This window comes from Acipenser ruthenus, chromosome 59 (genome assembly GCF_902713425.1).
Source record: "Acipenser ruthenus chromosome 59, fAciRut3.2 maternal haplotype, whole genome shotgun sequence".
Taxonomy (NCBI): domain Eukaryota; kingdom Metazoa; phylum Chordata; class Actinopteri; order Acipenseriformes; family Acipenseridae; genus Acipenser; species Acipenser ruthenus.
The window spans coordinates 1348322-1364446 of NC_081247.1; the positions used below are offsets into that span (position 1 = coordinate 1348322).

General features: G+C 38.3%; 1 protein-coding gene across 1 annotated transcript in view; it reads right to left on the reverse strand.

The window, feature by feature from the left end:
* Positions 1-4494, reverse strand: part of LOC117410236 (Fc receptor-like protein 5) — a 50324-nt gene extending 45830 nt beyond the window's left edge. The window contains exon 1 of the mRNA XM_059018384.1: positions 4216-4494. Within this exon, the coding sequence (XP_058874367.1) occupies positions 4216-4246 (31 nt within the window). The 5' untranslated portion in view covers positions 4247-4494. The remainder of the gene's footprint in view (positions 1-4215) is intronic.
* Between the last annotated feature and the right edge of the window lie 11631 nt (positions 4495-16125).

Sequence of the window (16125 nt, forward strand, 5' to 3'; positions counted from 1 at the left end):
TCTTCATAAAAAATAATGTTTTCTGGATATGCCTGTACTAAGGGTTACTCTTAAATGAATTCACGATCCAGTTTATGGTAAACTGTGCATTCATGACTCAGAAACTTGGCTGTCAGCTGAGCAGAATATGCAGGCCCTCCGAGAGGGCGGAGAGGACGGAGAGGACGGAGAGGACGGAGAGGGCGGAGAGGACAGAGAGGGCGGAGAGGACGGAGAGGACGGAGAGGACAGAGAGGACGGAGAGGACGGAGAGAGCGGAGAGGACAGAGAGGGCGGAGAGGACGGAGAGGACGGAGAGGACGGAGAGGACGGAGAGGGCGGAGAGGGCGGAGAGGACGGAGAGGACGGAGAGGACGGAGAGGACGGAGAGGACAGAGAGGACGGAGAGGACGGAGAGGGCGGAGAGGACAGAGAGGGCGGAGAGGACGGAGAGAGCGGAGAGGACAGAGAGGGCGGAGAGGACGGAGAGGACGGAGAGGACGGAGAGGACAGAGAGGACGGAGAGGACGGAGAGGGCGGAGAGGGCGGAGAGGACGGAGAGGACGGAGAGGACAGAGAGGACGGAGAGGACGGAGAGAGCGGAGAGGACGGAGAGGGCGGAGAGGACGGAGAGGACGGAGAGGACGGAGAGGACGGAGAGAGCGGAGAGGACGGAGAGGGCGGAGAGGGCGGAGAGGACAGAGAGGACGGAGAGGACGGAGAGAGCGGAGAGGACGGAGAGGACGGAGAGAGCGGAGAGGACGGAGAGGGCGGAGAGGGCGGAGAGGACAGAGAGGACGGAGAGGACGGAGAGAGCGGAGAGGACGGAGAGGGCGGAGAGGACGGAGAGGACGGAGAGGACGGAGAGGACAGAGAGGACGGAGAGGACGGAGAGAGCGGAGAGGACGGAGAGGGCGGAGAGGACGGAGAGGACGGAGAGGACAGAGAGGGCGGAGAGGACGGAGAGGACGGAGAGGACGGAGAGAGCGGAGAGGACGGAGAGGACGGAGAGGACGGAGAGGACGGAGAGGACGGAGAGGACAGAGAGGACGGAGAGGACGGAGAGGACGGAGAGAGCGGAGAGGACGGAGAGGGCGGAGAGGACGGAGAGGACGGAGATCTTTCCCCGGGGCCCATGAGAGCCGGGCAAAAACAAAAGTGATCATTAAAGTTTTTTTTCCTGAACGTTTAAAATAAACAACGCTTGTTATGTACCCACAGGGGAGGGGGGGACCTTGATGGGCCCACTATGGATTAGGATGCTGTTACTTTTCCATGTTTCATCAATTACCCCCCCCCCAGTTATCCCAGACATTGTGTTGCCATTACACAGGTGTACAGTGGAAGCGGAGCAACAGTTGAAGCCAGACTGGTAAGTTGTTGATATTTTTATTACAATTCATAGGTGTATAACATTATTATTATTATTATTATTATTATTAATTAGCAGACACTCTTATCCAGGGCACCTTAAAATTGTTACGAGATATCACATTATTTTTACATACAATTACCCATTTATACAGTTGGGTTTTTACTGGAGCAATCTAGGTAAAGTACCTTGCTCAAGGGTACAGCAGCAGTGTCCCGCACTGGGGATTGAACCCATGACCCTCCAGTCAAGAGTCCAGAGCCCTAACCACCACTCCACACTGCTGCCCTTACATTTGTACATTTAAAATTAAGGGTAAATATCTGGAAAAAAATATGAATTATAATACATGTGTGTAAGGTTTTATTTGCTTATAAATTAAAGTAAGCACTGAGTTGTTTTCAAATGTTATAATTTTTTGGGGGGTTCCTAGAACCATGTCGTTTCATAGTTTAAAATAACACTGTAAGTTATACTTCCTTTAACATAATGTAATGGAACATTTCAGTCATTAATAAGAATTTAGCTATTTAAAATACATTTATCTACACGGTGGGTACAGTATGTACAGGTAAATGAGTTTAATATTTTAATTAGAACCCACCAGTTCAAAATATGAGCATTTATGCAAAAATGTGTGCATATTATTTTATTATTAACGACTGTCAACTACACAAATTTGTGAAATGTGATTTGACAGTAAAGTAGCTTTCAGATACAGTAAATTAGGTAAAATACAGTGTGTCCGCTTTTATAACCTTTAAATATAGAAGTAAATTATTTACTTACCTTAACCCGGCTTTAAAAATATAGGACGGTCTATGATTGCATCGCCCCTTTTGAAAACCAGGTTGTTGTCTCTGCCTATATGTTAAATTGGCAGCCATTTTATTTGATTTTATAAATTAAGTATAAAACAGAATGCAAAAGTTCCATTTTTTAAAGAGAGTTTTTGTTGCATAGCGCATGTTTTATTTCCAGGTGGCTACAGTGCAGTTTACTCTTGCAATTAAGAGGTTTCTACTGTAGGTAAGTGTTGTTGTACAGCAAAATAAAAAATAAAAAACCTTCCAAGAATAGCACAATTTATTTTTTCAACATTTTCTTTTTACATTTGTATACAGCAAATAAATAAAAACTTTTCAAAGTAATGATTTCTTCAACGATTCTTTGAATGCATCTGTGAATGACTTTAGCAGTTTCTTTTGTTTTGAAACCTTCTGCATTTCCATGAGCTCCTGCATCTGCCGTTTCTGTTCCTGTGCAAAGTCTGCAATTGAAGTACTACTGTTTTGGTTCTTCATATATCATTTTGTTTATAATGTGCTCTTGGTTAGAACGAGATGTAAGGCTGCAAAAGTACGTCATTTTACTAAAGTTCTCTTATTCTAACGTCCCCTTTCTGCCATGAAAAAAGGGTTCAGAGTTTTTGGTGTAGCCTATACTGCTGTGCTTTTTCAGCCGAGATACACAGTGAAGCTTAATCTCGCAGAAATAGCAAAACTATATATACAAATAAAAATAAAAAGCGTCACATGTAGTTCACCTTTAACACAGCGCTATTCGTCCAGTTAAGAAAATATTCATTACTGTGAGGCCGGCCAAACAAACAATAACTCGCTGAGCGTATCGAATGTTGCATGAGATGCTGCAGATTCACTGCGTTTAAAAGGAAAAACAAAAATAATTACGCTGTTAATTTAAATTAACTATCAGATTTTCTTTTATGAAAAAGAATGCATACACATATGTTGGTCAAAAAGTCCAATATGTGGGGAAATTACACCACAGCCACCTCTGGAGCGCTCTGCCTATTGAACGCAACCCTAATCTTGCATTGTAGCAAAAGAGCAAATGTTGATTTTAGATAACAAAGCTAGAATAAATGTTACTATAGTCTGCAAGTGTTTCCTTACAACACACGTGGACATTTTGATCTGGACCACATGTGATGGTTATGAATATTGTCTGTTCAGGTATGCAGAGAAACACATTGCCACACATTACAACACAGTGCAGTTCATTCCTCTCACATCTATTACTCAGTCATCAGACTCTGAAAATCCTGTAACAAATGCAACCCTTAGAAAGCTCTGAGCTTTTGTGCTTTTACCTAATTTTGTGCCTAATTTAGAGTCTGCATGAAAACGACAATTTTCTAAGAGGAGTAATTATAACAGTATAATACTGTCAAGAAACAAATTCCTTCCAGGAAGGAGCAGTTCAATTATTGTAGTTTCTTTTCTTACTATTTTTATTCCTTGAAATGTATTCCTCTCTGAATATTTGCCTTTTGCTTCAAAGCAGTGCCTAACTCTCCGCAGTTACATGACAAGCCCCATCTAGAATACTGCAGTTACAACATTTGACCACCAGAGGCAGCAAGTGCTATGCAAAAATCACATTAAAGGTGAATGTTCTTGAAGCAATGTTAAAGTAGATTAAATTAGCCTTTCAGAAAGCTTTTCGACCATCCTCATCACACACACACACACACACACACACACACACACACACACACACACATCACTTAAGAAGCTTCTTTAGCAGACAGAGCAAGCTGGATAATGATAAGCTCACATGCCTCAACACAGTTAAATACAATCTCTAAGCCATGAAAAAGGTTTGAAACCAAAGAACTGATCTCTTTTATGGTGATTGCTGACCACTATAGTATAGCTTTTGCTCATCACTGTTGTTAATGAAACACAACTGCTTTAATTCAGTACAGTACAGAGCCAGCTCCAACATCCCCTTTTAAAAACCACCTGAAACTGACAAGCCAGACTCTTTCAAGCCATCAATCCCTCACCAGGGAGGCATGCTGCTGGATTTGTGTTAAAGTATTGGATCGCAGTACTTACACATCACAATGTAGAGTTTCCCAGCCCGCATTCTGCCTGGAACTAAACGAAACTGCAACAGAACTGATCTTCATAGAAAACCTTAATTTCCTTAAACGCTGGCAGCGCTTCACAGTTCCTCCCAGTGATGCTATTTTTTTTATCTCAAAAGTGCTAACTGGTCACCAGCTACTGTTACAAAGATATGCTGGTGATTTCACAGGATACTGCAGATGAGTTCAGTGTGTGAATTTGTATTTTTACACTAAAACCTCTTCTTCTTTCTGAGAAGCAGCTTCATCTGTAAGCCAGTAAGTGCAGCACAGACAAATTGGCATTCGTCTAATATCTATACTTAAAACTATTAGAAATAACTGAGCTGCACACACCTGCAGTAGATGTATTTGCTTCCCCTCTCTCCATCTTTGTCAGCCGTAACATCAGGTATGAGAAGAACACAAGTGTAAAGCTGCACTTTATTAGTAATAGTTGTTTTCTTTATTCTTGTTGGCACACTTATTTATTTGATCGCGTTTTCTTTTGAGCACTTGTATGTTTTGATTTATTCTATTATGTAGAGAACAAGTTATTTATTTTATTCATTGCACTGTTTGTTTTTGTTTTGATTATTCTCGGGTAGTATTTTGTGTAGTTGCACTTTTTGTCACCGCTAATCATCCCCCGATTATTAACCAGCTGCTTGCTAATGATGTACACCTGTTGATTATCTGGGACGGCTTTAAAAGCCAGATTCATCAATACAACAGCAGCGATACACAAATACTGATGCTGATGCTGATGCTGATGCTGATGCTGATGCTGCTACTCTCTTGATTTCAAGGTTGGTGTTGTTTTTGGGCTTGTTTTAATGTGAGAGCGATACACAGGTACTGATGCTGCTGCTGCTGGTCTCTTGATTTCAAGGTTGGTGTTGTTTTTGGGCTTGTTTTAATGTGAGAGCGATACACAGGTACTGATGCTGCTGCTGCTGGTCTCTTGATTTCAAGGTTGGTGTTGTTTTTGAGCTTGTTTTAATGTGAGAGCGATACACAGGTACTGATGCTGCTGCTGCTACTCTCTTGATTTCAAGGTTGGTGTTGTTTTTGGGCTTGTTTTAATGTGAGAGCGATACACAGGTACTGATGCTGCTGCTGCTACTCTCTTGATTTCAAGGTTGGTGTTGTTTTTGGGCTTGTTTTAATGTGAGAGCGATACACAGGTACTGATGCTGCTGCTGCTACTCTCTTGATTTCAAGGTTGGTGTTGTTTTTGGGCTTGTTTTAATGTGAGAGCGATACACAGGTACTGATGCTGCTGCTGCTACTCTCTTGATTTTAAGGAAACAAACGAAACTACCAGGATTTCTAGGCTGCGTCGGCGTTCCAGTCCTCCATATCTCCTTCTTGTGGAAACCGCAATTCCATCTGAGATTGGACTTTTTTTTTTTAAACTTCGTCGCTGCACTAAATCCTCCACATGGTCGAGAGATCGCATCAGTTTTAAATGTGGACATAAGTGATTTGTAATCCCTTTTTATCTGTGTATTCTTGTGTAATCAATTCTGTATTGTAGTGGTGGTTTTTTTTGTTTTATTGTATTTTATTTTCATATACAAAGCTTCAGACTTTTTATTATGTGGGCTTCGTGATAGTGCTTTGTATATTTTATCTTTTGTGTTTTGATTTTATTTTAATATGCAAAGCTCCCGATTTTAGACTACATAATTTTATTGTTTTAATATTATGTTAGTTGCTTTGTGTGTTTATTGAACTGCCCAAAATAAACCTTTTAAAACTCAGTTGTTCTGGTTGCTTGTTCTCCCTGTCTCGTGTTGTTACGCACCCCTTCCAGCACTAAATAAATCACCTGTGCGTGTGGGTAATTGCCCCCGTACTTAGTGAGTGAGTCTCCACTCTGGCGTAGTCAGGCTACATTAGTACTTTTAAATTGAACACCTGCTACACAAGCATATGAAATCACTGATAATCAAAAGAACTGAGCATTGACTTCTGCAGCCATCATCTGCTTGCATCAATGAATAAACAAATCTTGGAAGCAATTTTTAATTTTACTTACACATGAATGGTCAAGGAATGGTGACAAATACATTAAATGCCAGTACTGACTTTGAAACTAAACAAGACACGAACAAACCAGACCAAATGAATAAACTGAATGTTGAAAGTCCTGTTCATAAATTGAATATTAATGACAGAAAACCTGAATTGGAAATAATTTAGAAAACTAACCATTCAGCAAAAGATACATTACTTCTAAACTGTTTTAGGAGCATTACCAAATTCTGTTTCGTGGCTTAGTGGTGAAAGCAGGTGATGGAGTCAGGCTCAGTGTAGAAATAGGGTTCACAAGATGTAGGAAAAGTGATAGTGATATAGATAGAAACTGTACCTCATAGTGCTGTTCACTGCAGATGTCATCGCAAAAACAGAACAAACTTCTCCTTTTCTGTGGTCAGTCAGCTCTACATTCGTTTCTGAGAAAGAAATAAGTGACTGTGGTTAGTGAGAGGAAGTGAAGGCAGGCAGGGTTTAAATTGAGCCTGAATACTGGAATGCAGCCCCTGCACCCCCTGTTAAACTGCCAAGAGGGGATTCTGAAAAGGGGAGATTGAGCTGAGCAGTTTGATACCAAACATGCCAGTCAATCATCTTTAGAAAGCCACTTAGTGGAGGAGTCTGAGCGGCCTCTTTATGAAGTGTACTGCAGTATATACTGCAACAGCACAGTATGGTAAAAACTAAATGAAAAATACAATCATAGTCAAACCATACTCAGTGCACACAAGTGCGCACGGTCAATTCTAGATAGGTTTGGTAAAACATTGTGAGTTCACATTGTAAAACTATCAGTCAAGACTGAATTGTATGAAGGACATGATTAAAAAAAAGAAATGAAAAAACACAATTGAAGGGTTTATAACAAACAACCCCCTAAATCACTGGAAACACCCCAGTGGTATTATAAATCTGTTTGGACAGTCATGATGTGCTGTGTTAGGCAAACACATGTCCAGTATGTTGATGTGCTAGATATACCTCCACCCCCACGAATGTGTGAGGGTTTCAATCTTATGGTGACTATAGGCCCAGGCACCTCCTGTAATTTACTGTAAGTGTGCAATTACATGGCTCGAGATTAACGTTTCAAACCCTGCACTTTATAAGAAAAAGACATAAGTGAATATACATATGTAAATACATGTACAAAAGTGATATACATTTTATTTTTTTTTACAAAAAAAAAAGTACATTTGTGTTCCTGAAGACTGTTACAGACGAATGCAAAAAAATCTCCTGAGAGAAAGTGAAAATATTGTTTTTTAATATGAGCGCACAAGTTCCTGTTTTTATAATTGTAAAAAAAAAAACCAGTTAGGCTGGTGAAATGTTCAATATTTGCTGAATTTATTAAGAGACAATTCATGCAAGTATTACTGAAATCCAACTTAATAATACGAGGCACATTGTGTTAAGTCATGTTATGGTAGATCCTTGTTAATTACATAGACTGTGCCTCAAAGTGTTATGCAATTAACCAGAGTATGCAATTATCAGTAATTTATACAATGTAATACAGGTACTTTTAATTGTATACCTGACAATTGCATACAGTTGTGAATGTACAGTTAAATTGTATATATAAGTTCCTTATAATTGCTTATTGTGGTTAAATGCATACAATTGCTAGGCACATGGGATATGCAATTAACAGCAATCTACAGCATGTGCATTTTAATAAGAAATGTGCTTCACTTTTATCAAGTTCAAAGGAATATGCAATTATCAGATATGCAATTATTTGGAATACACGGTACTTGTAAAATGCTTAAACCTCTAAATGAATGTAATATATTGGCACACCATGGCTAAATGTAACATTACCTCTCATCAGCAAAATAACATTACATTTGTTTTTAGTGTCTGTCTATGTTTTTTTTGTCTTCATTTTCCATAATGTATATTCAGTGACTAGCACAGCACTCTGTATCATAAGTATATTTTCCTTTTTCCTCTCTCAGTTCAGGCCAATTGATTATCGTTATCAGATTTAATTAACAAAAAAAATTACCTCAGAAATTCTCTCATTGACCCGCATCATTAACACAAGCAAAATAACCTTTTTTTTCTTTCTTTTTTTTTTTTTACTCGTGGATGTTCTTCAGCTGTCTGTGAGTCTTTATTTGATATTGTTCATTGATTCACACAAATGAAGATAATTAGCGTTATTAAAAGGTTTTACTCGCCTCTCAGAAAGCTGCTTCTCGTCGTGAAGAAAGATCTCCCGTCCTGTGAAGAAACGTTGAACACCTGCCTCGCGCTGCGGGTTGCGCTGGCAGCTGATTGGTCGAGAGGGCGCCCGCTGTTGCTGGGGCATTTCCTCGCGGACCGCGCTTTTTCTACATTCAGTATTAAAAACATTTCAAACAGCCTTTTACCAGCAATATAATAAATAAACACAAAGCAGAACATGTTAGTTAGTGTGTTTCATACATGTGTTGTTAAATGTGATTTTTGTTTTACAAATGATTAAGATGTAAAGAGTAACGTATCGTGTGGAAAAATAAAACACACCTTAACAAATTTGCAGCGAATTTGAATTGTAAATTAAGAACGCATAATGTATTTTATTTTATTTATTTATTTATTTATTTATTTATTTATTGTATTGTGTTGTGCAGGGGCATCTTGCCCTGAGGTTTTATTATCGTGTTGAACGTCGTATTGTTTTTTCATCCATATTTATCCAATTAAAGGTTCTGTTCAAGATGGATACAAATGGAAGCTATAAACTACAATGCATATATTATACATACATATACTATTATAAATTCTAGTTAAATATTTGGCAAAATATGATCTGCTCTTTGATTTCCTCTCAATACCGTGTACAAAATTATAACCATTTATTGTGTTTACCTTTTTATGACAGACTTTTTCTCTCATCATGTATTGTGTATTAAAAATTGCGGTTTGCACAACAATATTGTAGAGCACAATTTACAATGTATTGATATAAAGGGTTCTAAAATGAACCCTTTGCGATATTATATTAGACAGAGCAACCAGAGGTCCCCAAACGAACCCTTACTGAGAAAAAAAAAAACTTGCAATAGAACCCTAAGGTTCCTTGAGGAACCCTCGAAGAACCCTTGCTTTTTAGAGAGCACAGCAGCAAGGACAGGCACGCTGCTTCAGCTGCTACAAGACATCAGAGTGGATCAGCAATGGCAAAACAAAGGGGTTGCTTGTTGAAGAATCGATTTATTTATTTCCACAATGACTGTGTGGTCTTCCCCTGCAATGTACTGTATTTGCATTTTTTAATTATTATTATTAATTCGTATTAATATGATTGTTTTATTGTTCGGTTTGTCTGTAGGCACAGGAATGAGGTTTGCTGTGTTTTTCAGTCATTATTTTTGTATTTCCTCATGGTTCTTGTTACTGTAACTAACATTTCCTTGTTAATTTATATCAGTCTGTACCCCTTCCATACAAGCTATTTCAGCTTCAGCCCTCGGGTTACAGTACAACTACACACATATTACTTTGAACTGTTTTGGGGTTAAATCCCCATAGCCAGTCTCTTATCTGTAGTGTCACTATAGCCCTCTTTCCATCCGTGTATCGAGTGAGTTTATAATTTACTCGGTAAAATTGCTACATAAACAGCAGCGACATAGGAGGAAAAGAACAGTTTTCTAACTAATGCAGATTCCATCCAATAGAAGAGGGTTCCTGTGACGTTTAATGTCGTCATAGCCTAATTTGCATGTGGCACAAAGTTTTCGGCTTACTCATGTGAAATATATTCGCTAGGTGATTTCCCATGATAATTTCTTACTCGCTCACTAATCTACCAAGTAAACACGCTAAAACCTGTGAGAAAAACCTGTGTGTAAAAATACCTTCGTTTCTTTGCGATGGACCCCTGCATGGAAAATCTCCTCGTTTTGCTGTTGCTGTGCCAGCTATCACCACCGTTACAATGATTAAACAGAGACGGTGGCAGCAAAGACGAGGCTGCTGCACCTGTAATTATTAGTGAGCCCAGGTGTGATACACAAGCTCCAACTGACCCAGAGGCTCAAGGGAAAACAAGAAATCCTGTTAAAATGGAGCATCGCAACTTTAAACGAGCGTCAATACACACTCAGATAACTTGTGAGAAAATGAAGTTTACACCACTTTAATTATCAATGGTCTAAACTTGTTATAAAAAATAAATGAAAAATGGCAATTATTTTACATCTTCATAAATAAAATAACTACTAAAAACAACTTTCTTCCATTTAGTTCTTGGCTTGTTAGAAAAAGATTTTTGAGAAACATTTTCTTAAATAAAACAGCAATACAAAAAAACTTTTCTTTGAAACAAACCATTTTTAGTAAAACAAAAATAATAAATAACTTGAAATAAATAAAAACTAATGAATGGGCAGAAGAGTTGAATTTAAAACACGTAAACAAGTCAAGGGACTTTTGCCATCATTGCATGGCTAGTGGATACACAATATCTGCTATAGGTAATGCAAATGTTAAAAATGCGTGGAATATTGCAGCATTACGCTGTCGTTTCAGAGGCAACATCATTAGAGGGGCTTGAGAAGCAAGAGTCTCCACTTTAAATCTTCAAGAGTCTCCACTTTAAATCTTCCATCTTCTTCTGTGACACTCTGCTCCTCTTACACCGTTTAAGCTAGAAACGCCGTTCAAACTTTAAAACGTGTAGACCGGTCTGGAATAGTGTGCTTGTATACAACTTTTTGATATATTTTATACTTTTTAAACTATTAAGCTTTTTGTCCTTTTTTGGTCCATCTTCATTCACTTTAATGGGACTTTTTCAACATTCTAAAGCTCCCCATTGTTTAAAAACTCCCAGACTTCCAACATCCTATTTACTGTAAACGATGTAACTTTTGACACAAATCAGCTACTTTGACCACTTTCCCAACAAGTAAGACAAAAAGTTAGAGTATATGGAATCTTCCTCTACTTCTGTGCTATTCAAATCTGAAATCAAAACAGGAATGGCATCTACCAATCAAGAGGTACAGCTGTTTTAGTAACCACATCAACTTCAGTCGGCTTCTTCCCTCTGTTGAATTAACCGTCATAGAACTTTGTGAAATTTCAAATTCTAGCACATTCCAAGCATGAGGCAATTAGTAAACAAGGTGACTTTTGACACAAATCAGCTACTTTGACCACTTTCCCAATAAAGCAAGCCCCACAACTTGACTTGTAAAGTTACCATCTAGTTTCATTTAATAATCATTTAAGGTTTGTTTTTATGATCACTTGGGCTAAGAGCATGTGCAGTAGACAGCTTGACTTCACTTGAATAGGATAAGGAATGGCGCTAGGACCAGAAATACACTCGCTACAGTTTTCCATGCAAATGTCGAATACAATTTCGCAGCGAGAAAAAACTAAAACCACCTCTGTCGAGCAAACTCATGTGAGTAACAAGTCGAATAAAACAGTTTTCCATACCGTTTATGGGGCAGATTTGCGTGTGCGTATAGCATGTTAAAAAGGGCTTATAACTTCTAAGAGGTGCAGCTTCCCCTAGTGGACACAAGTAAAGACGCAATGTAAAAATACAAGTTATTGACACTGTCTTATTGTCTGTTAATAGAATACTGCAGAAGCAATGCTGAGGGATCAGGATACTGCAGCCAAGACCTACTGGTACTATTCTTCTGCAAGTTATATACAGTCATGTGCAAATGTATTAGAACACCTCAAGATTCGCCATTTATATCCTTTATATACCTGCCTGCATGAAAACCCCTGGGTGTGAGAATTTCAATTTCAGTGATATAGAAACAATAGGCACTCATGTGTGAAAATGTTAGACCACTTTGTGCTTTAATTAGGCATCTTAAACAACGTCTCGAGCATTTTACCATTTGTGGCTGTGTGTTCCTTTTCTCTTTTTATTTTAAATTAATTGCATGTGTGGCCTATTAAAGACATCATCGCTAATTTGTCTATTGACAATTTTCCAAAGTTTTCAGTTCCAGTGGTTTGATTTCATATGCGCAACAAATCAAAACTACAGAAGCAATGGGGTGTTCTAATACATGTGCACACTGCTGTATATCTCAAATTTCTCATAAACCTGGAATTAGGCATTTTAAGTTGATTTCTGTATTTTCATTTTGCCTGAGTGGGCCAAATTGTAAATGTAAAGTTAATTGAATATTAACAAACAAAACCAAACAAGGTGCAATTGAAAAGGATAGTGCAGCCCCTAGTGGATAATAGCACTGTTCAGTATCAATACGTGACAATTCAATATCCCCCCAACGTTATGTTAATGCAAGTCAAATTATGCAATATGTTCACAGATTGTATGTGACAGATTGTGTGACCATTGATGCATACACATGACACTTATGATACAGAAACAAAATAGGCATTTCCGATACAATCAGATCTCCCCTAAGTGTGTCTGCTTTAATCTGAAAAACCCCACCTGTTATTCCTGATGACATTAGTTTAAATAGCATGAAAGGCTGAGCATCTAAATAAACTCTTTGGATTCTATGAGCAGTTTCAGCAGGAAATCTAAGTGAATTAATAAGCAGGATTTCATTTTAAATACAGAACCTAATGAAATAGTCCCTCCAATGCTGGCATCGTTCACCCTGCATGCATTGTCTACTGTGGAGCAGGGGTCGTGGCTGTAATGGATGGAGTTGCGATTCAGACTGGCATTAACCTCATTCTCATGCGATGTGTCAGTAAAAAAGATAACTAGCAGTGGAAATGTGGTACCTCACACAGCTCAGAGTACCTGCTTTTACCATGTGGACAGGATAGCTTGTAAGTGATGTCAGACCAGGAACACAAGCCTGGGGTATGAAAGCGCTGATGTGCTGATTTAGTATAAAGTAAATAAAAGATTTAAACAAAAAAAAAAAAAACACTTTACAAAATGAACGGCACGTTGGCCATTTTAAATAATAAAAATGATACAATATACATAATGCACACAGGGAGGGGTGTACATGAAAAGCTGTATTCACTGCTCCTTTATATTGTTTGGATGAGGCTGAACAATATAAAGTGACAAGTTACTACAGGGCTTTTTCACAAAACTGTAAAGACTGTTTAAATGAAAGTTTGGGAGAACTGTTTCTCCTTGTCTTGTGTGTGATGTTTGCAGTCATTGACAGCAAACCCATTGTTGAGTTATACTATTATAAATTAGATGATCAAGTTATACTATTCCAGTCAGTTATACTTTTCCTCTCTATTTTGTTTATATAGTTTGGCACGTTATGCTGTTGAGGACGGGTTGCCTTTGGTAGAGCTACAACATTCAGCACAGATTTGAGATGACTTAACATTCTAGCTCAGCGGTTCCCAAACTATGTCTCGTGACTGTAATGGATGGGGTTGTGATTCCGACTGGCATTGACCTCAATCTCATGCAATATTTCATGACCAAACCTTTGATAAATTTGGATTTACAAGTGTTCTGGTGAACAACAAAGAAAAGCCAAAGTGCCTTCTGTGCCAAGCAGTGTTATCTTAACACTAGAATGACAAAGGTGGTCATTTTGACCTTTTTTGGAATTTAAATTTAAATTGCTGTGCATGTGTTTAAGATACGGAGCTGTGCTTTCCTGACTTTTTCTAAGTATATGTACTAATTACCCTGACAAAGAAAGAATCGCGTAGCTGCAAAAATTTGTGAGACAAAATACTGTCATACCTATTCTGACCAGGCGTGGTCAAATTGTCAAATTGACCGATACATATTATAACAATTAAATGTTGCTGTATTATTTGTGTTTATCAGTCGGGAATTGCAGCCGGATTGAAGTTTCATTAGATCAGTCTGCATTCCTCAAGTGAGCTGTCTGTTGACATTGCTATTGTTTCAATGAGCCTCTGATAGCCCATTAATCAGCCTTGACAGCTCACGATGCCAGGCTGTCTGTCTGCAGTGGTACTATAAGTCACTCATAAGAACATAAGAACATAAGAAAGTTTACAAACGAGAGGAGGCCATTCAGCCCATCTTGCTCGTTTGGTTGTTAGTAACTTATTGATCCCAGAATCTCATCAAGCAGCTTCTTGAATGATCCCAGGGTGTCAGCTTCAACAACATTACTGGGGAGTTGGTTCCAGACCCTCACAATTCTCTATATAAAAAAGTGCCTCTTATTTTCTGTTCTGAATGCCCCTTTATCTAATCTCCATTTGTGACCCCAGGACCTTGTTTCTTTTTCCAGGTCGAAAAAGTCCCTGGGTCGACATTGTCAATACTTTTTAGAATTTTGAATGCTTGAATTAGATCTTCTTTGTTCAAGACTGAATAGATTCAATTCTTTTAACCTGTCTGCATATGACATGCCTTTTAAACCAGGAATAATTCTGGTCGCTCTTCTTTACACTCTTTCTAGAGCAGCAATATCCTTTTTGTAACGAGGTGACCAGAACTGAACACAATATTCTAGATGAGGTCTTACTAATGCATTGTAAAGTTTTAACATTACTTCCTTCGATTTAAATTCAACACTTCTCACAATATATCTGAGCATCTTGTTGGCCTTTTTTTTATAGCTTCCCCACATTGTCTAGATGAAGACATTTCTGAGTCAACATAAACTCTTAGGTCTTTTTCATATATTCCTTCTTCAATTTCAGTATCTCCCATATGATATTTATAATGCAAATTTTTATTTCCTGCGTGCAGTACTTTACACTTTTCTCTATTAAATGTCATTTGCCATGTGTCTGCCCAGTTCTGAATACTGTCTAGATCATTTTGAATGACCTTTGCTGCTGCAACAGTGTTTGCCACTCCTCCTATTTTTGTGTCGTCTGCAAATTTAACAAGTTTGCTTACTATACCAGAATCTAAATCATTAATGTAGATTAGGAATAGCAGAGGACCTAATACTGATCCCTGTGGTACACCACTGGTTACCTCACTCCATTTTGAGGTTTCTCCTCTAATCAGTACTTTCTGTTTTCTACATGTTAACCACTCCCTAATCCATGTGAATGCATTTCCTTGAATCCCTACTGCGTTCAGTTTGAGAATTAATCTTTTATGCGAGACTTTGTCAAAAGCTTTCTGGAAATCTAAAATCTAAATTTTTCTTTTTTTTTTTGCATTTAATCCTGTACTTTAGAGTACTGTAATCTGTCAAGTGTTATTTAATCTGTAGTATTTTGTATTTAATTATATCCTGATGTAACTATCACTGACACTGTTATCTGCTCCGTTATTGAATCGTATTTTGTCATACTTGTACTTGCTAGAACCATAGTCATTGTATTTATCTTGCTCTTAATTGTATTATTCCTTGTACTGTAATTCTTGAAATGTATTTTTGTTTACGACAGTAAGTCACCCTGGATAAGGGTGTCTGCTAAGAAATAAATAATAATAATAATAATAATAATAATAATAATAAATAAATAAACCATGTCATATGCTTTGCAATTATCCTCAAAAAAATTAAGCAGGTTAGTTAGACACGATCTCCCTTTCCTAAAACCATGCTGACTGTCTCCCAGGATATTGTTACCATATAGGTAATTTTCCATTTTGGATCTTATTATAGTTTCCATAAGTTTACATATAATAGAAGTCAAGCTTATTGGTCTGTAGTTACCTGGTTCGGTTTTGTCTCAGCAACCATAGATGATGATAGTTTCTTATTGGGTCTGGACTACTCACATGACCCACCCACACTTATCCACATGCACAGGAGAGGTTTGTATCATGTGGGAAAGTGGTACCAAACACGTCACGGTGCGCTTGTACACAGTTATCAATTAAATCTTTGTCCAACAAGTCAAAAAGGTATGTGGGCAACAGTAGACTTAACAGGTAACAATACTGTAGCGTGCACGGGGCTGTCATGGCTGGTAGGTG